At 37.5% G+C, this 25,659-nt stretch overlaps 1 protein-coding gene across 3 annotated transcripts; it reads left to right on the forward strand.

Annotated features, from left to right (window-relative positions):
• The first annotated feature begins 11,011 nt into the window (after positions 1–11,011).
• STEAP1 (STEAP family member 1) lies at positions 11,012–23,515 on the forward strand. 3 transcript variants are annotated; one of them, XM_081931988.1, is made up of 5 exons: positions 11,037–11,121; positions 15,554–15,660; positions 18,152–18,661; positions 20,619–20,783; positions 21,538–23,515. In XM_081931988.1, the coding sequence occupies exons 2-5, from the start codon at positions 15,598–15,600 to the stop codon at positions 21,787–21,789; spliced, it is 990 nt and encodes a 329-aa protein (XP_081788114.1). In that variant the 5' UTR covers positions 11,037–11,121; positions 15,554–15,597; the 3' UTR covers positions 21,790–23,515. The 3 variants fall into 3 exon arrangements, with proteins under 3 accessions (XP_081788113.1, XP_081788115.1, XP_081788114.1); XM_081931987.1 differs by lacking the exon at positions 15,554–15,660 and having other exon boundaries at positions 11,012–11,121; XM_081931989.1 differs by lacking the exon at positions 15,554–15,660 and having other exon boundaries at positions 11,012–11,121; positions 20,619–21,671.
• Positions 23,516–25,659: the final 2,144 nt, after the last annotated feature.

A 25,659-nucleotide genomic window follows, 5' to 3' on the forward strand; every position in this document is an offset into this window, starting at 1 on the left:
CCTTGTTAAAATGGCAAACAACATTAAATAAATTTGTTTGGAAGGAGAAAAAACCGAGAGTAAAGATGAAGATTATGCAAGATACACGTGAAAGAGGTGGCCTCAGTCTCCCAAACCTTCTATTATATTATGAAGCTGCGGTACTAACGCATGTCGCAGATTGGTTTGGGAAAACAAAAATGGAATTGCTGAATATAGAAGGCCATGATCTTGTTCTGGGATGGCATGCATATCTTTTTTATGAAGACAGGGTGGATAAAGTGTTTAACAACCATGTTCTCCGAAGTGCCTTGTTGAGAATATGGAAGAAGCACCGGCCCAATTGGGATTATAAAATACCGCTTTGGTTGGATCTTGCAGACACCATGGGGATTATGAATATTAAGTCACTCGGGGGTTGTTTATATAAAGATGTGCTTATTGCTGATGGGGGCGAATGGAAGTTAAAAACTTTGGAACAGCTGTTGGAAGAAGGAATTACTTTAAATTGGTTACATTACATACAGCTACAGAAGAGATGGGAAGAAGATCGCAGGGTCGGTTTTATGGATAAAGAAGTGGAACTGATTAAGCAGATAAAAGAGACTGGTCCAAAACAAGTTAAAAGAATATATAATGTACTGTTAGAAAGAGACTCAGAAAGTGAATTGGTTAAGGATTGTATGATTAAATGGGCTCAGAATTTTGGTGAAGTGGTTATGTTGGAAACGTGGGAAAAAATATGGGTTCAGAATGTTAAATTTACACAGTCACAGAATTTAAGGGAGAATTTTTATAAAATGTTTTACAGATGGTATTTAGATCCTAAAAAATTATCATGCATGTACCCAAATGTTCAACCAAAATGTTGGAGATGCGGGTGTCTAGATGCTACCTTTTTTCATGTATGGTGGACTTGTAACAAGGTTAAAGCTTTTTGGATAAAAATATGGTGGGTTATGCAGAATGTATTTAAGAAAAGAATACAATTCACTCCGCAAATGTTTTTATTGGGTATAGCTAAGGATTTTACCAAAGGGGAAACAAAATTGGCCTTGTATATGGTCACAGCAGCTAGGTTGTTGATTGCGCAACATTGGAAAAAAGATTTTTTACCGACAATTGATCAATGGATTCAGAAGGTGGCGGGGTTTGCTGAAATGGCTAAAATTTCAGCTTTCTTAAAAGCTCAGAAACAGGAGGATTACACACAGGAATGGGCAAAATGGATTGATTATATACAGAATAAATACCAGACTAGGAGTTATTATGTAGCCTTTAGGTAAGAATGTTTAGACCGATAGATGATTAGAGTAAATAGTATATGGGATGTTTGGAATTGTTAGAGTGGTATACAGCGGAAGTCAGGGGGGTGGGTTTGTGTGGGAGGTGGGGGAGGGTTAGGGTGGAGGGTGGGGCAATATATATGTATGAATAAATTAGAAGATGGGATTAATGAAACATTGTTATGCTAGGAGAAATTTATATTAAGAGTTATAGATGTTAAATTAGCTTAGAAAATGGGATCAATGTGTTATTATTAATCTAAGAGAAATTTATATTGTGTTTGTTGGGAGGAGAGGGGTTACGAGTAATCTATTTTAAGATGGGGCGAGGGGAGGGGGCAAAGTATTTGGTATAATATTTGAAAGTGAATTTTTGTGGGGGGGTTGGGGGGGTATAGCATTTGTATGAGATTTATATTGTATGGCGGGGGGGTAAAAAGGGGGAAAATCTGTTTGTACAAAACTCTTTTAATAAAAAAAAAAGAATCATAAGATACGATACTTAATGATAGTCATAGGGTACAAATAAGCAATCAGGAAACAATCAATATCAATATAAATCATAAGGATACAAGAAACAAAGTTACAGTCATGGGGTCATAAGTGGGAGGAGATGGGTGATAGGAACGATGAGAAGACTAATAGTAATAGTAATGCAGCCTTAGTGAATAGTTTGACTGTGGTGAGGGAATTATTTTTTTAGCAGTGATGGCATTTGGGAAAAAACTTGTTGTGTCTAGTTGTCTTGGTGTGCAGTGCTCTATAGCATAAAAGGACTATCATTATTGGTTAAACTAGCATTGAATAAATTATTTACTTATTATAAATAGTTGGGGTTGATAAACAACTTCATTAAGGGGTCAATGAGGGGGACTGCTTCGCTAAATAGATTTTTTGTTTTCTAAACCCAGCCGCCTACAATATCCCCCATTGCTCCATTCAGCATTAAAGATTTGGGGGTTCCTGTTCTCGCATCTAGGGTTGCTTATCTTACATGTGGAGGTGTGGTGTGTGTGGAGGTGTGGTTTTTCAGATCGAAGAGTGCCTTGCTTTTTGATCTGGCTGACGGAAATGTTAGGCTGGATGCTAAAGCAAGGTCATGGCACACACTTGTAAGTAAATCAGGAAGACTGTAATTGGGATGTGTGTGTCTGTGGCAAGAACAAAGAATGCTTATCAACAGGAAATATGCATGTGTAAAGCTTGTAGCAATTATGGGTAGGTAGAAAGTTGATAAAAATAACAAGGATTAGACAACTTGCAGACCTCAGTTAAAAGTTAGCAATGGAGATGGTCTGCAGCAAATGAAATGTCTATTAGATAACTCCTGGGGCATTCATTAGCCAAGGCTTAGGACTGGGACAGCTATAGACCAATAGAACAAATTGTAGAATTATTGCTAAAATGTTTATTAGAGTATATTTCTTATTATTTCACCTTGTCCCGCCCTCTCCTTTAATGAAAATGCATAATGTTTTCTTAATCCTTTGTTCTTGGTTCTTGGCCTTTTGATCAGTAAGCCTTTTCCTTTGAGTACTCCAAAAAAAAGCAATCAGAAAACCTGCACCTCATGTCTGGCGTCCATCATTGGCTTTGGCACCAGGCTCAGACCCAAATTGGGGACAACAGTCTGGGGCTCATCTGGAATTCCACACCTGGATTCAATTGGAGGCACCAGACTACCAGAGGAGGGCCCCTGGATGGGTAAAACTTAGTGGCTGAAAGGTGTGTGATTGCTCTGAAATAAAACTCCCAGTCGATGACCAGGACTGTGTGTTTCTGCACTGCCAGCCGCCCTCAGAGCTCATGAGTCTTTTGACAGTGATTGAGTACTCTGAAAGGGGTAATGCAGAAATCCACATGTCCCACTGGTGCAAAGAGTGGGTTGACTGAATGCTATGAGCCACTGTCTAAATGAATGTCCAGCCTCAGTAAGATCCTTGGTGACTTCTTAATTGAACTCAAAGGCTGAAGCCCTGAAGAAAAGCGAGGAGCAGGAACCGGTGGACGAACAGAAAAAGGCAAAATGTGTAGGAACGGTAAGGACTGGACAGGAGATATCCCAGGGGATATTCGCCTGAGATCCAGCCCTAAGTAAAGGCAAACAAAGGCAAAGACCGGACTTGAGACATCCCAGGGGATTAGAGGAATCCACCTGAGATCCGGCTTTGAAATGGGAAACTGGTAGCAAAAAGGCATCCAGTCCAGGAGCGAAAGAGTTGCCAAAAGAGAAGCTGCCCAAAGATTTGCCGGTGGGTTGTATTTTGTCTCAGAGATATTAGGAAGATTAGATATAGGGATCAAAGCAGTCTTTTCGCATTATTGTATGTCTGTCTGGCCTCAACTTCCCTTGGACAATCCAGGTGATTTTTGGCCATTTCAGGGACCTCATAATATTGAGCTACTAAAAGCAATATTGCAGAAACAAAAGATTCAAACAGATACAATATTTGAGTTTATTTCTGAAACTTGTTAATAGTCCATTTCTGTTAGAGGAGTGTAGAGGTAGTATATTTGTGTTTCTATGCTGTGTCATTTCCAGGACTTGGGAGAGGAGTAAGACTCTCTAATAACAATAAACAAATAGGCCTTATTATTATTTATTATTTTACTTTAATAAAGGATTTGGGGGGGGGGAATGGAGCTCATTGACTTGTGAAAGCTCCCTAAAATAATGATAATAAAGATTGGTTTACCTGGAGAAAGTATGAAAGGAAATATTTGTATGTGGATTTTTATATGCAAGTAGTTTGAATGGAGGATAAATCTGTAAGTATGTTGATGTGTAAATGTTTGTGTGTGTTGACTGCCTATCCCCAGACAGTGGAAAGAGGTTAATTATTTTGATTCCCTTTCTTATAACGAAACCCATTGCTCCTCCGGACTAAGTGATCTCAGTAAAGGGGGGAGGCTGAGGAACAATGTAATCAAACAGTGTGTTACTCTTGTGAAATCCAACCTCGTTCAAAACTAAAACCATGCAGGCTCACTCTGAGAAAATATAGTGGTAGGAGAAGGAAATAGATTCTGTGGAGTGCTAGTTTACACACCATTTTTACTTCTGACCTTTATAACTGGAAGCAACAAAATACAAATTATAGGGAAGACCCAGGGAAAATGCATTCTCTGTTCTTATCTATTATAAGAACCCATAGCCCCACTTGGGCAGACATTCAGACATTGATGGATGTCCTTTTAACACTAGAGAAACAGGGACTGGGGAGGGGGGACAGTGGAGTGGCAGTTAAAAAAAAAGAAGCATGAGAATGACAGCTGCTAGGAATGCCCCACTCACAGAGCCAGAATAGGATCTGGATGATGATGGGAACAATATGAGGCTACAGAATTCTCAATCTTATATGGAATCCAAAAATGGAGTTCCCTAAATTAAGAATCTTGCAAAAGTATATAAAATAATACAAAATAAAGATGAGAATCCTGAGGACTTTTCTTGAAAGAATATACCAGGATTTTAGGCAATACACTGATTTAGAATGTAAGGTTTGAGAATACATTGAGACCCATAGAAGTTTGAGAATACATCCAAGTCACAATGAGCCAAACATGAGACTTGAATAACTTTTTTTTTTTTTTTTTTTTTTTTTTTTTTTTTTTTTTATAAATGTTTATTTATTTTTCTTTAAAAAGACAAGACAACACATAAGATACAAGAGCAGGGAAGTAAAAAAAAAAACACATTTTCATCAAGCATGTCGTTTGGTTACAAGTTTTTGTGCGATGGTTTTTACAATTAAGGATGCGTTCACTAATTATCCATTAAATATAGTTAAATATTTCATTGAGCATTGCATGTTCAAGTTACCATAGTATTCTTTCTTTTATGACAACCCTTATTTCTTTATCTCTACAATTATGTACTAGGTAGCAATAGGTCTTTATAAAATTGTATCACCATTCTCTCAAAAATAAAAGTGGAGATTAAGTCAGAGAAAAAAAGAAACTCATTACTTCATATAAGACATTTCTATTTTCCATTAATCTTAAAGTTTCCAATCATCCTCAACTCCAAATTAAATTTCCCATTATTATTTGTCAATCCATGTAGTCATTAAATATTTTAATCTATATTCACATCCATTGTTCATTACATCATCATTATTCCATTTTATATTATAAAATAGTCACCAGCCATAATCATACCTAACAGTTTAAATCATCTCACTCTTATATATTAAATACATTATTATTCTTATCTCGTATAAGTAAATGGTCTATTTCATAATAAAGGCTTAATATGTATAGAAAGAGAAAAGAAAAAAAAAGAAAGAAAAAAGAGAGAGATTTTTTCAAAACATTAAGTATAACTTTCTATTATTATTACATATAAGATAGGGTAAAGAAAAAGAAAAGATTCACTTCCAAGTTTTTTTATCCAACCATTGATAAAACAAGTCCCATACTTTATAAAATTGCTCATCCTCTAATTCTCTAATTTCAAATGTAAGTTTACTCATTTCTGCACAGTTCATTATCTTCCGAACAATTTCCTCCTCTGTTGGTACTTTCTCATTTTTCCAGTATTGAGACTTGAATAACTTGAATAACAATCAGCATTTAATATTTGATTAAAGTTTGAAGACATGATGGTCAGTTGTTCCCAACATACCCTAAGGATATGCAGGGAAGAACTCCCCTTCAGAGAAAGTGTAGCTCCTTTTTACAATTAGAGACATCATAGAATAACATCCTGGCTTCATAATACTCCTCACTAGCCTCATCAGCATTATCTCTTTCCTCTGTTCCCAGGATTGGCCATTTGGCCCCCTGTTGTGAAGGGCACGGATCAGAGGTGAGATACGGTTTCAGGCAGAAAGAGGGACATATCAAAGGTATCAGTTTTACAGCTCTTTACAGCTCCATTCTGGGATAAGTTCCATGCCCATAGATTGCAGATTGATAAGAGTTCAAAATGGCAAGGATCACACATTTTGACATTTGCCAGATATTCTACAGACCCTAATAACAGTGCCACAGGAAGTCAGGGAACAAAAGGCACTTACAGCATGCAAGCTTATATGTTACAAATACAAGGCATAATATATGTGTGTTACAGAAAGCAAATATTTCTACTAAAACCAACAAGTTTGTATCCTTATTACTATTCCCCTTCAAGATCATGAAACCTCAGATAATCAAGAAATAACAAACATGATTTTTACAGGGAAGTCAGCAGGGGTTATTAGAAGAAAGTTACAGAAAGTAGAAGGTGGTCTGTGGAAAGATATTTCAGACTTAGTTGAGATAGCTTACTTGAGGATAAGAAGAAATGAGAAAGATACAGAAGGCTCGCAGAAATGTTATCTTCCTAGAAGATGTCCTTAGGCAAGAAAAGGTGGAAGGAAGGGGGACAAAGCGAGGAGTGGGAGTTTAGGGAATCTGAAAGTATTCTGGGCATGGAAGAGGAAAGGTCCCCTTTGGACCCTACCAGTGTGCTATATGCAGAGAAGAGGGATATTGGAAGAGTGGATGCCTGGTGGCTATAGCTATGCAAGCAGAAAAAGAAGGGTGAAGGGGCGGGGGGGGGGGGCAGGGAGCTGTTGCTCACCCAACCCACCACCGTGATTGGGGGATCTAAACAAAAGATGTTAATAGATACAGGAGCCAGCAGCTCTGTCCTTAACAGATGTATTGTTCATCTCACTACTGATGAGATACCTTTTGTTGGGGCTTCAGGAAAGGCTATAATGTGCCTGAAACAACAAAAGCCCAAATTGCACAGCAGGTGGTGAAAACTTAAGGTATGGCATCTCTGCAGGACAGCAGAGGCTGTTAGCCTAAAGAGGGAAGCAATCTATTAAAGCCCTCTGTTAATAGAAAACAATTGGGATGGCTGGGGATGGCTGGTTTTTGTAAACTTTAGATTCTTAATTTTTGATTTATTGTCAAGCCCCTTTATGAGGCTGTTAAAGGGGGATGGGAAAATATTTGAATGGACTGGAGAATGCCAACAAGCATTCACATAAATAAAGAGTGAGCTTTTGAAAGTAGTGGGGCTTCCGGACTCCACTAGACCTTTTACCCTCTTTGTACATGAGTGGAAAAGCATTGCAGCAGGAGTTCTCAATCAGAAACTAGGCTCATGGCAAAGGCCTGTGGCTTATTTTGGTAAGCCAATAGATGGGGTGGCATTGGGATGGCCTGGATGTCTGAGAGCTGTGGAAGCAACTGCCCTGGTAGTTGAGGAAGCCCAAAAGTTAACACTGGGACAACATCTAGTAGTCAAAGTCCCACATGGGGTTTAGAAGCTTATTGAAGTGAAGGGAGCATTTTGGATGACTGGGGCCCCCAAGCCAAGTATCAGACTATCCTGCTTGACTCCCCAGCCATACAATTAGAAGTATGCAATACCCTTAATCCAGCTACACTCTTGCCCTAGGTAGATACTGAATTGCATCATGATTGCATACAGGTGGTGGATTCTGTATATGCCAGTTGACCCGATCTTAGTGATCAGCCTCTCCCAAATGCTGACTATGAATTGTTTTCAGATGGTAGTAGCTTTACGATGGAAGGTCTGAGAAATGCAGTGGTCACAGTGTGGGGAGTTATAGAAGCCAAACCATTACCAATAAACACTTCTGCTCAACTGGCTGAGCTGGTAGCTTTAACTAGAGCCTTACAGCTGGCTGTAGGACTAACAGTAAATATTTACACAGATGGCAAATATGCTTTTGGAATCTTGCACAGCCATGGAGCTTTATGGAAGGAAAAAGGATTATTAAATGCAAAGGTGTCAACTATTAAGTATGGGCCACAAATTTTACAACTATTGGAAGCAGGGTGGCAGCCAAAAGAAGTAGCAGTCATACATGTCAAGGGGCATTCTAAGGAAGACACCCTTTACGCGAAACGTAACCAAGCTGCAGATAGAGCTGCTAAGGAAGCTGCCCTACAACACTCAGAATTAACAGCTTCCCTAATTCCGATGTCTCCTTCCATACCCACTTCTCCGACCTCTTATACACCCAGGGACAGGGCATGGGCTAAGTTTATCAGAGGCAAGGAGGGGAATGATGGGTGGTGGAGGGTAGAGAGCAAATGTATTCTACCAGATACACCTCTAAGGATTCTTTTATAACAAATACATGCTGGCACACATTAGGGGCCAAAAGCACTGGTAGATTTTATGACATGCTATGTAGTAGGCAAAGATCTCTATTCCGCTATTTCCAAGATGTAGCAGCCTGCCTGGCCTGTGCCAGAAATAATCCAAAAACAGCCAGGCACCCACCCCTATGAGTCCAACTTAACGGTAACTATCCAAGAACAATTTGAGAAATAGACTTCACTGAATTATCTAGAAAGCAAGGTTTTAAGTATGTTTTGGGACTGGAATGTACCTTCACAGGATGGCCTGAGGCTTTTGTTTGCAGGACTAATAAAGATCATGAATTAGTAAACGTCCTACTGGAAGAAATTATTCCTAGGTTTTGGCTGCCAAATAGTATATCATTTGATTGTGACCCATATTTCATAGCTACATTTGTGTGAACAGTTAAACATCACTTGGAAGCTTTACTCAGCCTACCACTTGGCAATTAGTCCTATGGAAAAATTGAAATGATTTACAAAAACAACAGCTAGCTAACTATGCCAGGACGCTCACCTGTCCTCACCGCAAACTTGCCACTCATGTTGTTAGGGATTCACATTGCACTTTGAAAGCAAATAGGCTTGAGACTCTTTGAGGCCCTTTTTGGATGACCACATCCCTCCCTAAAGGCAGAAGAGAGATCCATCCCACTGGTGGGCAAACTGACCTTGCACCAATATGTAAGACAACTTGCTGGGGTTATGAATTTTATTTTCCATTATCTGCAGGACTAGATCATCCATTGCATCCATTTCAGCCTGCAGACTGGATGATTGTAAAGACATGGGGACCAACAACCTCCTTGAATCAGCAGTGAAAGGGACCGTTTCAAGTGCTTCAGACCACCCATACAGCACTAAAAGTGAAGGCCTGGCATCTTGGGTGCATTACTTCCAGAGTGAAGAAATACCCACGATATGCCCTTCCTGATTCTTGGACTACGCAGCTTGTGACTTTCTCAGTAGAAGAACTGGGACTTAAGTTATTGTTCTGGAATCAAAAGCCTCCAGAGCCATAGTTGTGTGAGAAGACAACTGTGATCTCCCATAGGTGTTTTCTCAATTAGAACATTTCCCCAAAATATATTTGTAGCTACCCACACTAGAATTAGGAGTTACCCAATTATTACCACTAGCTGATTGGTGCATCTGTGTGTGAAGGCTAAGATATTAAGACAAATAGACTTAACAACTGTCAGGATGAGACCATATGATTTGTTATGTGTCTGGGCTCTTCCCACCCACCTATATTATGCCCACATTACCTGAAAAAAAGATTGGAATCCATAGGAATCTTGACAATTCAGAAAGTACTGAAGGATACCAACCTCTTTGTTCTGTAGGCTCTGGTCCCTTAATATTGCTTTGTATCATATACAAGCAGTGGAGGAAATCCTAGCTAATGAGACAGGGGAGTTTTTTTTTATTCCTGCAGCAAAAGAACAAGAAGCCATTCAGACAACGACAGTTCAGAATAGAACGGCTCTAGATATGATATTGGCATCCTAAGAAGATGTGTGTGCACTACTTGGACAACAATGCTGTGTGCTTATTCTGGACAAATCGGAGGAATTCCACAGCTGAATTACACACATCGCAAAGATAGCTGCAACCACCACCCCTATGGACGAATGGAAATACTAGTGGCATTGGCTGACAAGATGTTTGCCTGATTTCACTGGCTAAGTACTTAATAATGGCACTGGCAGGCATAGTCATTGTTCTCTTAATCACCTGTTGTGCATTACAATGCCATCTGCTTTGCCTCCCCACTTGTAAGCAAACTGAAGGGGAGGGGGGTCTCCCAGTACAGGATATAGATGTTGGGCGAATCTTGGAAAATTAGATCATTTTCAGATTCAAAGGTGGGGAGGGGGATGATGGTCTGGATGCTAAAGCAAGGTCATAGCACACACTTGTAAGTAAATCAGGAAGACTGTAATTGGGATGTGTGTGTCTGTGGCAAGAACAAAGAATGCTTATCAACAGGAAATATGCATGTGTAAAGCTTGTAGCAATTATGGGTAGGTAGAAAGTTGATAAAAATAACAAGGATTAGACAACTTGCAGACCTCAGTTAAAAGTTAGCAATGGAGATGGTCTGCAGCAAATGAAATGTCTATTAGATAACTCCTGGGGCATTCATTAGCCAAGGCTTAGGACTGGGACAGCTATAGACCAGCTATAGAACTAATTGTAGAATTATTGCTAAAATGTTTATTAGAGGATATTTCTTATTATTTCACCTTGTCCCACCTTCTCCTTTAGTGAAAATGTATAAAGCTTTCTTAATCCTTTGTTCTTGGTTCTTGGCTTTTGACCAGGAACCCTTTTCCTTGGAGTACTCCAATAAAAAGCAATCAGAAAACCTGCACCTCGTGTCTGGCATCCATCATTGGCTTCAGCACCAGGCTCACACCCGAATTGTTGGACAACAGAGAGGTTTGCTTATTACATCTGCATATTCTTCAAAGTTTGGCTTTCCCGCACATCGCCTCTTTTCATTTGATTAACGAGCTGTTTTGCGTATCAATCAGCCAAGTCCTGCAGGCAGAAGAAAGGCAGGGCAGGCCCGAAAAAAACCACAAACCAGGGATGGGAAGGCGGAGCTGGAAGGGGAGGGATGAGGCGACACGGCCACATGCTGCGCAGGGTGGAGCTGTGCAGAGACGCCGGGCTGGCTGAAACGCTGCACCGGCTGAATCGTTCCACCCGGATTCCCGAAGTCGAGGGCGAGAAAGTCGTAAGTTCAGAGCGGTCGGTCGCTGAATATTCCCCAGCACCAAAACAGAACCAAGTTCTGTCGGGCAGGCAATCGTGTGAGAGAGCAGCCCATCCACATCTCCGGAAAGGCGATATATATACGTCGCTCACCAAATATCACCAGTGGGTGGGCTCGGTTATTAGTTAGAGAAGCTGTAAAAGACCCATACACTCACACACACACCCCTCCTCCCTAATGCAAACCTGAACACCCGAACAAAAGCGATATTGAGCAGGAATATGTGACAGGCTCGCCCACGTCATAAGATCCCAAAGCCACAAGTTTCTCTGGAGAGTTTTAAGTGACCAAAAATTGTCCATTCTGAGCAGCAGCTCTTGAAAAGGGAAGCAAATTCATATACCGTGTGATGATATGTGGCTGGCTCTAACAGGATTTTTGGAAACAGGAAACCTACAGTTCTAAGGAACTGTAAGTAAACCAGAAATATTTCTGGCCGGTGCGAACTTATAGAATCAATTTTATCTTATTATGTTATGCAACTGTTCAAACTACCATTTTCACCACTGGGTATTCATCTGGGACTGTTTTCAGCTCCCCTCCCCCCCCCTTTTTTAGTGATAAGGTTTGGTTAGAGTTGGCAACTCTTAGAACCCTCTGGAGCCTGCTGGGTCATTTGAATCACAGAAGACAATAAGTGGAGAATGAATTGAGTGTTGGTGTAAGTAGATTTGAATCTGTTAATTTTAGATGACGCTGGCATAGAAGCAAAGCACCGTTTATCGTGAGATCTCAGTACAGGAGCTGCCTGGCGCTCTGCCTTTTGCAGCATCAGCAGGAAAAGGGGAGGAAAAAAACTGAAAGTGGCAGAGACAGTACTAGGGCAAAAAGGGAAAGGACTCAGAACATTTTCCTGCTTGCATTTGCTGTGCACAGCCACACTTTTTACACACTTTTCATATTGAGGTAGCACAGAACTAATTTTGCTATTTAAAGCTCAGAAAATGACACCCCAGCTCTTCCAAGCTTTGCTTTGCTGAATTAAGAGTAAAAAGGACACATTTTTACTGTACCTTCTAGGACGGGGGGGGGGGGGGGTATACAACCTTGGCAATATGGCTGACTGGGGAATTCTGGGAATTGAAGTTCACAGGCCTTAAAGTTGCCAAGGTTGGAACCTCTTGGTGCTCTCTGACCTTGATTGTTTTGTTGTATATGTTTTGTTACTGCACTAGGTAGCATCTTCATTACTAAAAGGGAGTAGATTCGTGGATTCACAGTTCAACCCTGAGCTACATATATTCCCATATATTGCACCTCTACAGATTCTCAAGCTCTTTGACAGGCAGTTAATATGCCAAGTTTTATGAAGTTCTGAGTGCAGTAAAACAAGGTTGTGCAAACCACTTGTAAGGGTGTTAACAAGTAGTCCTTGACTTGTAACCACAATTGAGCCCAATATTTCTGTTGCCAAGCAAGGCAGTTCTTAACTAAGTTCTGCCTCATTTTATGACCTTTTTGCCGCAATTGTTGAGAAAATCACTGTAGTTTTAAGTGAATCATGTGGTTGTTAAGCAAATCTGACCTTCTCCATTGACTTTGCTTGTGAAACGCCAGCTGCGAAAGTCACAAATGATCACATGGAAATGCAACTGTCATAAATACATGCCAGTTGCCAAGTGCCTGAATTTTGATCATGTGATAATGGGGATGCTGCATCAGTTGTAAGCATGAAAAACAGTTAAAACTCACTTTTTTTCCAGTGCTGTTGTAACGTTGAACAGTCATTAAGCGAAAGGTTGTAAGTCAAGGACTATCTGTGTGTGCATGATGCTGGCCAAGGTTGTACCAATGCAAAATACCCTGCTGCATCATTCCCACTGCCCTAAAACAAAGTTACATTCAGATAACTCTGGATAGGATTTCAGTCTTGGGAATGGATACTCAGCAATGAGACCTCATTAAGGTCTCGTTAAGACTTTATTCTGCCTAAGTGTGTTTTGATAAACTTAGAACTATTGATTTAGGCATCAGGGTAAAGTCAATCACCCAAACCTTTCTATATTTTAAAAAGGGCTGCAGTTTTCTTTCTACAAATGTCTAGGTAACAGATATAAACTATTACGTAATCAGATCTCTAAGTGATAACCATGCTATTCATCCCTCTACATAAAAATTAGTATGCAGCAGAGACTAAAATAAATAAAGGTAATCATCAACTTAACGACCACAATTGAGCACAAAATTTATGCTGTTAAATGAGAAATTTAAGTGAGTTTTGCCCCATTTTACGACTTTCCTTGCCACATTTGTTAAGTGAATCACTGTATTTTTTAAATAAATAACATGGTGGTTAAGTGATTCCGGTTTCTACATTGACTTTGCTTGTCAACATGTCTCCAGGACACTGCAACTCTCAAAAATGTGAGTCAGTCGTCAAGCATTCAAATGTAAAACATGATCATGGGGATGCAAAACATTTGTAAGTGTGAAAAATGGTCATAAGTCACTTTTTCAATGATGTTGTAACTTTTAACGGTCACTAAATGAACTGTTTTAAGTCAAGGACTACCTGTACTAAGGAGTTGCTGGAACAGCAAACTTTAATATCTTCACTTTTAGCATTTTTATTTAGTATTCAGTATTTGGAGATCAAGGACCTGGAAGTTACGAGAAACAGATAGGAAGTATAATTGAAAAGCAGTTAATAGTTGCAGTCTCTTCTCACAATAAGCAGAATTGTAACTCTTTTAACTATATCAGTGGTTCACAACCATTTTTTGGGCATGCCTCACCCAAGCATCTTCATCACGTGGATGAAGCCTAAAAGGCCATTAACTTGGTTTAAACAAGGTTCAAATTGCCCCCATTAAAAATCAAATTGCCCCCCTGAGGGGCCTGGGCCCCATGTTGGGAACCACTGAATTATATGGTTTTTGCCATGCAATGTCAGCCTAGATATTGGGAAGGCCACAGTATTGATATTTCTGTAAAAGTCTGAATGATACTGTGAAGTCATTGTTGGCTTGAGCCAAACAAACCAGGCTTCCTCTATAGAACATAGGGGCTTCTAACATTAGACATCATAAAGTTTTATAATATGAATAATCTATGGCATGCAATAATCACATCAATTAGAATTTTGGGGTTGTTATAACTGAAGATATTGAGCAAACATCTATCTATATCAAAATATCTATGTCATAGATATTGCAAGTATCCTATTCCATGTTTTCATTTTTCTTTTCACTTTAGGAAAATACTCCCTTCACTCACAATAAAGAAATGTTTTCTTTGGGTTTTTTTTTCTGGTTTTGTTTCCATTGTTTTCGGGGTGGGGTGCAGATTCAGCAATTCAGTCTTAATTTGACTTTGTATTGGGTGCATAAAAATCAAATCCAAGTTAAATAATAAAGTAATGATTGAGGTTATCATAAAACCAGTCAGGTTTTGTACCAAAGTTAGGTTATTTAAGAGGGAGGTGATGATGAACATCCGTGAGTCTCAAAATCCATGTCAGAATTGAGTTTTATTATAAAAATATTCTCTGTTTTCTATAAAAATACTGGCAGGATTTTTTGATAAAATTGGAACATCAACATGACTTGAAAAGGAACTCAGTCTTAGACAGCATCCAGTTTTGGTCACCATGATGTAAAAAAGATGTGGAGACTCTAGAAAGGGTGCAGAGAAGAGCAACAAAGATGATTAGAGGACTAGAGGCTAAAACGTATGAAGAACGGTTGCAGGAACTGGATAGTTTAATGAAAAGAAGGACTATGGGAGACATTATAACAGTCTTCCAATATCTCAGGGGCTGCCACAAAGAAGAGGGAGTCAAACTATTATCCAAAGCACCTGAAGGTAAGACAAGAAGCAATGGGTGGAAACTAATCAAGGAGAGAAACAACTTAGAACTAAAAAGAAATTTCCTGAAGAACAATTAATCAGTGGAACAACTTGCCTCCAGAAGTTGTGAATGCTCCAACATTGGACTTTTTAAAGAAGATGTTGAATATCCATTTGTCTGAAGTGATGTAGTGTTTCCTGCCTAAGCAGGGAGTTGGACTAGAAGACTTTCAAGATCCCTTCCAACTATGTTATTCTAAAATTAAAATGCTGAGTAGATTTTAGAAATATCTGAGTCAGACTAGTGACATTCTTGATTTAAATCTTATCAAGTTCAAATATTAAAAATTCAAATTATTAGAAATTAGTAATTATGAATGACACCGCATCATTGGTTTTTAATGTTTTCTAATCCAAGTTTTTTTTAAATGTGACTATAAATACTTATTCTTTCATTTAGGTTTGCAAGAACATTTTGGCCTTCTCTTCTTTTATAAAAAAAGATTTCTTAAAAGAAGTATCTTTGATTGTTTATAAATTTCACTAATACCATCTTTTTTTTAAATGCAAATAAGTAACAAAAAACTCCTGAAATTGTTTTCAGACATCCAGTAACTATATACAGAACTTCAATCATTGTTGAAGAATATGGATCAAGATGAAAATCAGAAAAGGAACTCCGAAATTACACAGGAGGTTTTCGGCAAAGCGGTAATTTTTGTATTTTTGTAATCTGTTCTAAATTGTCCTTGGATGGTACTTTGGTGCCCCATCTGCAATTTTTTCTGAGGGGTGGCAGTAGATACAGCACTTAATTATCAATAATTGGTGAATAATGGTAAATATGCAAGAGATTTTTATTTCAAATGGACACACGGTAGAACCCGGGATATATACATCATGTTTCTAAAACTACAAGAAAACAGACTCAGAAGGAACCTTAGAAGGGCTATGATGTCAGTTCACTACAATGCCAAAAACACATTCCTAGACATGGAATCAGGATGTGGTCAGAAGAAACCTATTGCTTAACTGTGGATGTTAATTTTTGTATATGGTTCAGCTTGCTGGATCTGACAAGCATGAGACATATATTCCTCATTTGTACAATGGCTCAGGGCTATCTTCTCTCCTACTGAATATCTACATGAAACAACTGGGGAGGTCATCCATTGGCTTGGAGTCCAGTATCATCAATATGTACGTGATACCTAACAACTTGATCCTGGATGGACCATCTATCAGTGTCTTGTCCCAATATCTGGAAGCTGTGGGTCCAGATGATGAGCAACAGATTCAGATTCAATTGTGCCAAGACTGAGTGGCTTTGTATTTTGACTCCCCCCCCTCCCGCTTATCTAGGAACTTTCTTTAAACGTGGATGGGGTTATACTTCTCCACTTTTGACTGGTGTACAATCTGGTGTTCTTCTGGGACTCAAAGTTCCTGGGACAAAGAGCAGATGCTGTGTCCAAGACAGTTTTTTCATACTTCCATCTATCATGCAAGTGACAGACATTCCTGGAATCATAGGGCCTCCAGATGGTCATGCATCCGTAGTTCTTATGCATTTGTGACTACTGCAATGAATACCACATGGGACTCCTTGAAGACTACTCAAAAGCTGATTCAGAATGCAGTAGTATGGGAAATGGGCAGCCCTCAATATGCCCATGTGGCACCACTACAGAACAAGTTGCATTGATTTCCAGTGAGCTTCCAGATGCAATTCAGTGTGCTGGCTATAATCTATAAAACCTTTAATGGTTTAAACCAGATTATTTCTTCCATTGTTTCTGTCCATCCAGTAAAACCAGGCAATATTGGTACATTTCAGTTTTCTTTAGTCAAACAATGCCACCTGACAGGACCTAGGAAGCATGCTTTCTTTGTTGAATAATATCCCTCCAGAGATCTGATAGTTTTCCAGAAGTCTTTAAATATTTGCCTATTTTCCCTATCCTTATGGTAGGATGTCTTGGAGTCTTTATTACTTGAGGGTGGGGGTATTAATGATGTCTATACTATGGTATGTCTGAATGTATGTGGTCTTTTTTCCTTTTTTTATTGGTTCACTATTCTTTAAAATGTGCAAGTTGCTCAGAGACATTCTGGAATTATTTCACAGGGTATAATGTTCCCCAGAAAAGGTTTCTGGTGCAGTGATTTACTTTGTTCAAAAGGTTATTGTTTGTTTTTTAACATATTGGGTTCTTTATTTATATTCCCGTGATAATGTAGGAAATGTGCTTTGGACTTTCTGGCAAAGCTATGCATTAAAACCTACTAGCTGAATTAATATTATTAACATTTTATTTTATTTATTTATTTTTCAGTATTTATAGACCGCCCCCTCTCCCCGAAGGGACTCGGGGCGGTAAAAATGCATCCTTGAATAAAATATTTAAGATGTTGTAAGTGTAAAAGTATTGACTTTCCCATTCAGTGCAGGAAGTTATATGGAATTTAGAAACAATTATTAATATAAAGAACCCTTTAATTAACATTAAAGTTGTCTTGTTGAATTTAAATGGCCTGTGAGAAGAGATTATATTTAGTCTACAAGTGTTTTATAATTTTTAGGTTAATATATTGTAATATAGAAGAAAGTATACCACATTTATTCTGCATTTTTTGGAAGCTAAAATTCAACCACATTCACATCTTGTCTTTAAGAAAAACATGGCTCTTCTATCTTAATCAAGATAATTTTAGCTATACTGTTAGAGAAACAAAACTTTAGTGAGTAAAGAATATTAGTTTCAAATAGCATTAAATACTTTCCAATATAGGATTCCATTTTAAAATGATTTTGTAAGCTGTAGCTGCACTCCCATAAAAATCTATATTCGTCTTAAGAGCTAAACCAACTTCAAAGGTCATAAAACAATACAATTTTAAGATCTTCAGATCTCTGCATTGGCTAAAATGTTTTCCCACTAATTCAAAAATTCAAAAAATATTGTGAGAAAACATTATATAGAAGTACCAGCTTCCCGAAAATTACACATGACTAAGCTAATGAAATACAACCTCAGATTATACAAATTCCTGTAACCTAAAATCTGAGGCTTAGAGAAATTTCAGATGGAAGGAATCTTACATTAGGACTAATGTACAAAGAAAAACAATGCACGGATCTACTATTACTAGTAATATTGAATCATTCTATAGGCTTATGTGTACCTTTTGTTCTTTTCAGATAATGGATTTACAAGCTCCTGGCATTCCTAAAGAAATGTTCTCTCGCCTGCATCAAAGGACCCACACAGATGAATTTGAGTCTCCTCCCAATAAGTACTGCGAATATGATATTTTTCCTAAATGGCATTTACCAGTGAAAACAGCATTAATACTCTCTTTGTTTATATTTAGTTATACTTTCCTAAGGGACATCATCCATCCCTTTGTCACTGCTCAAGAAAACGTATTTTATAAAATTCCAATCTTGGTGATAAACAAAGTCTTACCTGTGGTATCAATTACTCTTCTGGCCTTGGTTTATTTACCTGGGATATTAGCTGCAGGTTTCCAATTCCATTATGGAACTAAGTATAGACGTTTTCCACAATGGTTAGACAGATGGATGTTATCAAGAAAACAATTTGGGCTTCTTAGCTTCTTTTTCGGCTCCATGCATGCCTGTTACAGTTTGTGCTATCCAATGAGGAGATCCTACAGATACAAACTCTTAAACTGGGCGTATCAGCAGGTATGTATTATTACAGTTTCACTACATATACAAAGGCACCCACATGTGCATTTCTGGTGATCTAGTCTCTAATGGGTAATGTTGAAAAAATGGATTCAGTGAAGCAAAGAAAGGCTTCTAATTCTGTACATGCTTCATCACAATAGGCTCCATTAATTCCATTGGATTATTCTTATATATATAGATACATATTATGCTATTTTACGTATTCCCAACAACTTGAGAATTGTTGTTGAATTGAGGTTGGGAATTGGGCTTTTTACCCAATGAAGGCAACTTAGTAGAACCTGTCAAGAACAGTAGCTGAGTGCTGTTGTTTTTTTGCACCCTGAAAATCATTGACACAAAACATTGCTAGAAATCTTAAATGGTTTTGTCCCAAGTATATAATGCAAAACGTTTTGTCAAAGTGATGTGAAGAAAAAAAAATTATGTAATTTGCATCCTATCTCCCATGCTAAATATTAACTTTTTGATCATTTGTTATTTGGGCACGTCAATTACAGGTAGTCCTAAATGATTTACAACAGTTCATTTAGTGACTGTTCAAAGTTACAACGGCACTGAAAAAAGTGACAGGAACATTTTTCACACCACTTTTGTAGCACCCCCACAATTATGTGACCAAAATTAAGATGCTTGGCAATTAGTTCATACTTATGACCATTGCTGTGCCCCAAGGTCATATGATTATCTTTTGTAACCTTTTGACAAAAAAAAAATCAATGGGGAAGCCAGATTCACTTAACAACCATGTTACTAACTTATCAACTGTAGTGATTTACTTAACAACTGTGGCAAGAAAAATCATAGAATGGGGCAAAATTCACTTAAAAATGTCTTACTTAACAACAGAAATTTTGGGCTCAATTGTGCTCTAAAGGACTACCTGTATAATAGAACTTTTTGTAAAACATTTTGATTCAGGGACTGTCCTAGCAGGTTAATAGTGGTTGCCAAGAGAACCTCCCTTGATTAGTCACTTAAAATATTATTCCTTAGTGCACTACCTGTCACAATATGCCAAAGGTTGTATTTAGCTTGAGAAGGAATTCTGTTTGTCAGCAAATAAAGGGAGTCATGCTGGGAAAATCAAGTTAACAAGGAATTGGAACTAATCTTCTTAGGGAGTTAACACTTTGCTGAAGTAAGTAAATATTCAGTCTAATTGACTTTGCTTTGGTGTAGGCTGATGCAATTTCTGTTTGTCATTGGTATAAACAACAGGATAGTTTAAATATAGCTATACCCTAATTTGGTACACAGAGCTGAGAAAATGCAACAGCTGACTCCTATTTTGTTTAGGTTTGTTGTTAAACAATACAGAGGTGGTCTTGTTTACACATATACATTTATTTATTTTTCTCCCTAATCCCACTGCAATTTCTGACCCATGTATACTTTTACACGGGGAAACTACAGGGTTGTCTGAGATGTAACCGCTGCTTATATTTCAATCACATAAATGACAATAGGCTGTCATTCCATTTAATCAGATTCCTAGAGGGCAGTGGTTAATGTACGTATCTTCGCTACTGGTTTGCAAATGTGAATGTGTGCGCTTGTGCGCCACCTCCGCACATGTGCAGAACCTGCGCATGTGCAGAGCATCAAAAACATGTCCAAGTGGGTGGGTGGAGCCTGCTACCGAGCTTGCCTGCAAAGGTAAGTAGGACAGCGGGGTGGGGGTGGGGGAATCTGCTGTGCCACGCAATTTAGATTAGCTAGAAAGCAGGAAATCCAGCTGATCGTCAGAAATACCAGTTCACTCAAACCGGTGGCATTTTTTTAGTACCAATTGGGGCGAACCGCTCCAAACCAGTAGCATTTCACCCCTGCTAGAGGGTTATCTATACAGTTCCCCAAAAAGTATACAACTAGAATTGAATGTTAAGTATATGTAGGCTGTCAAGGTGCTATTCTGGTATTTTTTCCAACTGTAATATTATTTCCACAGGTACAGCAAAAAAAGGAAAATGCCTGGATTGAACATGATGTCTGGAGAATGGAGATTTATATATCTCTAGGAATTCTGGCACTTGCTTTGCTGGCTCTGTTGGCAGTAACATCAATTCCATCTGTCAGCTATTCATTGACTTGGAGAGAGTTTCATTATATTCAGGTATATGGACAGACAGATGGATCATTACTAAGGATCGTTTAGCGGCAGAGCATGAACTTGGGTGTTACAAGCCTGATGTTCAATCTCTGCTATATCCAGTTGAAATGATGAAATAATGATGGGATGCATGAAAGAGAGAGATACCTGTAAACTTAGTCCCATTTTTCCTACTCAATTGATTTCAACTCTGCTTGTTGATATATAATTCATGGAACAGTTATGAGAAAGAGAGGCTCTTTAGTTGAAAAATATTTCCTTTTACTTTAGAATGGAGGTATTGCACTCTTCACATTCAGATAATAAAATATTTATTAGAATTCTACACCACTGTTGCAAAATTTCATACATTTTACATAATATGTCTTAAGAAGTCCAGATATGGAGACCTGATTTTTGTAACTACATATTAATATTTTACTGACTAATATTTTGGAACTAATAGATATTAAGAACAACAAAAAGTATTCATCAATTTCTTGTAGAATTTTAAAACATTTAAGATTATCAACTTTTGAACCAATTCTTTTAGCTTTCGTTTTGACACAGTTTGATTCCTGCAGTCAGAAGCAAATGAACATTTATTTCCATGCCTGCTGGTTTGCAATATCAAGTTGCTGTTAATCCCCATGAATAGACTAAGCTGTTCTTTTTACCCTTGTCAACTAATACTCCTAAATATATGTATCTAGCAGGTACTGTGAATTATATTTAATCTTAATTAACTCTAATTAAAATTTCTTCCTTTTTTCCCTAGAGCAAGATGGGATATTTAGCATTGCTGCTTTGTACTATTCATGCACTAGTATTTGCATGGGATAAATGGATTGATCTACGCCAGTACTTATGGTATACTCCACCCACGTTCATAATAGCAGTTATTCTTCCAATTGTAGTTCTGACTTGTAAAGTTATCCTGCTGTTCCCATGCTTTAGGAAGAGACTACAAAAGATCAGGTCTGGTTGTGCTGTTGTGGCAGATGAGACACAGATCACTTCCAAGCTGTAGATTCACTGAGCTTTTTCAAATTCTAAACAAAACAATTGGTACATATAGTTGCAGTTCTCTTAGTCCAAGTACATGAAGTAAAACTCACTAGACTTGTTGAGGTTTACATCTGAAGATGGTTATCTAGTATCAAATTACACAATGGAAAAATCCATGTACCGTATTTTATGGAGTACAAGACACACCTTTTTCCCTCAAAAAAGAGGCTGAAAATCTGAGTGCGTCTTATACACTGAATACAGCATTTTTTGCCTCCCGAAACCCCAACCCCTTCACCAAAATGGCCATGCATAGCTTGTAGGAGACTTTCAGAGAGCTCCTGGGGGCTGAGGAGGGCAGAAATGAGCAAAAAACGGGTCATTTTTTGCTCAATTTTGTCTCCGTCCCACCCCCCAGGAGCACTCTACAAACCTCCTAAAGGCTGGGCCCATATTTTTTAAAAATATTTATTTATATTTATTTATTAATATTTATTTATATTTAAAAAAATATGGGCCCATTTTTGCAAAAAAAAATGGGCCGTTTTGGGGAGGTTTGCGGAGTACAAAAACTTTTTTTTTTTACATTTGCCTCTTCAAAACCTTGGTGCGTCTTATACTTCAGTGCATCTTATACTCCAAAAAATATGGTACTTTTTTATATTTCAGTTTTTACTGATAAAACCCTGAGATTGTGCCTCTGATTGAATTATACAAATTCTATATATGAATTCTTTAAAAATCCCAAATTTTCAATTTCTTGTTCAGAAACTTCTTCAGGAATATTGTGTACCTATAATAGTTATGCACTTGAAATATGCCTTGTATTGCAATCTAAAACATGCAGGGCAATATGTAGACTGAAAAGTATAATACTAATAATGGGCTATCCTTGCCTCAATGTTAGTGATTGAAATTCAATAGGATAGACACAGTACGTTCTTTTTCCCACAAATATAATGTTCTACTCTCCCTTCCTCAATCTCTCAAAATCCCATTTTAAAAAAAATCAAAGATTTGTATATTGATCTGAGTGCATGTACAGATCAACTAATGCAGCCAACTTATATAAAATACTTTTTAAAACATAAATCTCTTTGTATGAGATGTCACTACATTGGACTAGGGAATATAGTATATGAATTCAGTTGTCAGATAATAGGTGCGTAGTCTGATTAAAAGCAGAACTAGAAAAGAGATGACTCTATCCACCAGCATTTGATCTTCTAACTTATTATTCTATACCTGGAGATTCTGAGACAATGTGCAGTACTTGGAAAAAGAGATCCATGAATGTTAAAAGTCTCGTTTGTTAAAGCCACTTTAGGTTTGGTATGTTTGGCATATTCAGTGTATATAACTCTTTGTCAGTTGTGGGCACTACTGGTTATGCTAATGTGCTAATCCAAGAGCCAAATAACTGCAGAAAATGCAGTTGTGTTCCTAACGATATAGTCAACTTATGATTGAAAGAAATTTGGGCACGGATTGATCTGGGACTTTCCAATTTTTATGTGTTTTGGGAGGAATGATTTCCATTTGTGCAACGTTGAGTTCTAATTAATAGGGGCGATTATTCTGAATTCTGGAGAATATTCTCATTTTCTTTTCATTGAGTGTATGTTATTAAAATTATATTGAGAATTGAATAATGTAAATATAAATTTATGTAAAAGTAGTTATTAGTATGCTTTTTGTAAGAATGTATGCAATATAATAAAACTTTCTTACATTTTTTTCAACCTTCATATTCCAGTGATTTTATGTTAAGTAGAAGTTAAGTGATTGTTCTACAGTAGCCTTTTAAGAAAAGATATGGAGTAGGTAGTTTGTATCCAGAGGGAAATAAACAGGAAACAATTTTCTCTCTGAAAATCTCATCATGTGAATCTAACAGATTTATTCCTTAATAAGTATCAGTAGTGCATTTCTGGTTCAACTTCCAAAATACAAACAGGGTGGACTGTCAAAACAAGCTGAAAGGTGATTTTATTGCATTAGTAATACTAATAGTTGTAGAAGAAGCCTTCTGAAATTTTTTTTGCAGTGACCAGGTCTGGGCTACTAAAATCCAATTGATCATGAAATGGCAACAAAATAACTTTTGTGTAGACTTACAAAAATCCTTATCAATTTGAGCATACAGTTTTCATAGATATATAAGTTGTTACAATAAGCCACACACATTGATATCTACAAAATATCTAATATTACATATCATCCTTTCTAAATTTCATTGCTATTTATCACACACGATTTTTTTTCTGTGTTCAATTAGGGAAAATATAAAACGAGTAATGAACAGTCTGCAACCTATACCCAGTTTCATGGCAGCAAACAACTGGATAAAATATACATGAGTAACAACATATAGGATTGCTTGTAAATCTTATCAAAGCACAGTAAAATGCATAGCTATTGAAAACTTCATCTCTATGTATATGAGACTTCTAAGTAAGATAACATTTGTAGAATCAGTTTCTAAGGCACCATCAAATTTTCCTTCTGTTTGGTGGATTTGTCTTGTAATTTGCATTAAACTAGACTTGTAGCAGTTTAGTTAATTACAGCAAAACATTCCGTGCATATATAGTCAATAACAAGCTTTATTTCATTTAGTGTGATTTATTCTCATCAAATAAGCAAATACAGAATTTCAATGTGCATTTATTTACTTTCTGCCAAAATATTAGATAAAAATTACTGAGGTAAATGAGATAACAAATATGACATTAAAGACTGTATTAAAGACCTCGGTTAAAGGCTAATAGATCAAATGCCTATGAGAGATAATAGTAGTAGAAGGTGAAAGGTAACCCAGTTTACCTTTCTTTTGTGTATTAATCAATGCTGCTATGAAGTTGTCTTCCACAACTTTCGAAAGTATTGGCATCACCTTGCCTGCCTCTGATGCTGATGCTTCTAATTATTATTATTATGGTTGGTTACACCACCAGATATTTGGACTGAATTTAGTATTCTAATCCACCTATTGAGGCCTTCCTAAAAACCTGGAATAGGCAGATGTTATTTGATGAGGTTAAATCACAGGATGTAAGTTGTTCCAAGTAAAATTGCCTTTGCAATTGACTGATGGTGCTTTTGTCAATGCCAATAGTAGTCCTCCAAATATTTTTGGATTGCATTAATATGGGTATTATATTGACAGTATCTTTGCTTTCTTTTTCTACAACTGCTCTACTTCTAGATCTTGTATTTTGTGATTCTCTCCAGTTCTTTCTCTTTTATTCTCCTGTCTCCAGATACTGCAACATCCACTATCCAAACTTTATTTTCTTTCTTCTTATCAGTCGTTATACTGTTGTGAAGTATAACATAACACTTAAGAGTGTTATGTGTCAGGTGAATTATTATTGTTATTGTTGTTATTTACAAATGAGAATTAGATTAATAATCCATAGCATAACACATAAAATGGTCTGTGGCTTTGGGTAACCATAGCCACCCTTTTAAAAATTTTGCCCCCCCCCCTAGACATTCCTAGCCAAATGTATAAGGGAAACCTATAAGCAGGGTGTTACTATAATTTTGCTTCCTACTTGTTCTCCAGCAATTTCAGAATAATAATTAGAATGAATTAGTTCAAATTTGAAATTAGAACACTAAATAGAGGGGAAATTGTTAGCCTAACATGCATTCACAAAAGCAGTAGCAATGAATTAGCTAAGACAAATACTAAAGTTCAGAAAGATTATATACAAGAGGGCATAAGGAAGCAACTATTTACAGAGAAGAAAATTTGAAATACAAGAACACAAGTAAGCAGTCAGACGAGGAGACCCAAACTATTAGTAGCCTCACACTGCAATGAACATTCACTTTTGCAGTTACTAAGATTGTTGGACGAGCAGGCACAAAAACAGCCAGAGCA

Source organism: Natrix helvetica, assembly GCF_964273705.1.
Source record: "Natrix helvetica genome assembly, chromosome: Z".
NCBI classification, from domain to species: Eukaryota; Metazoa; Chordata; class Lepidosauria; order Squamata; family Natricidae; genus Natrix; species Natrix helvetica.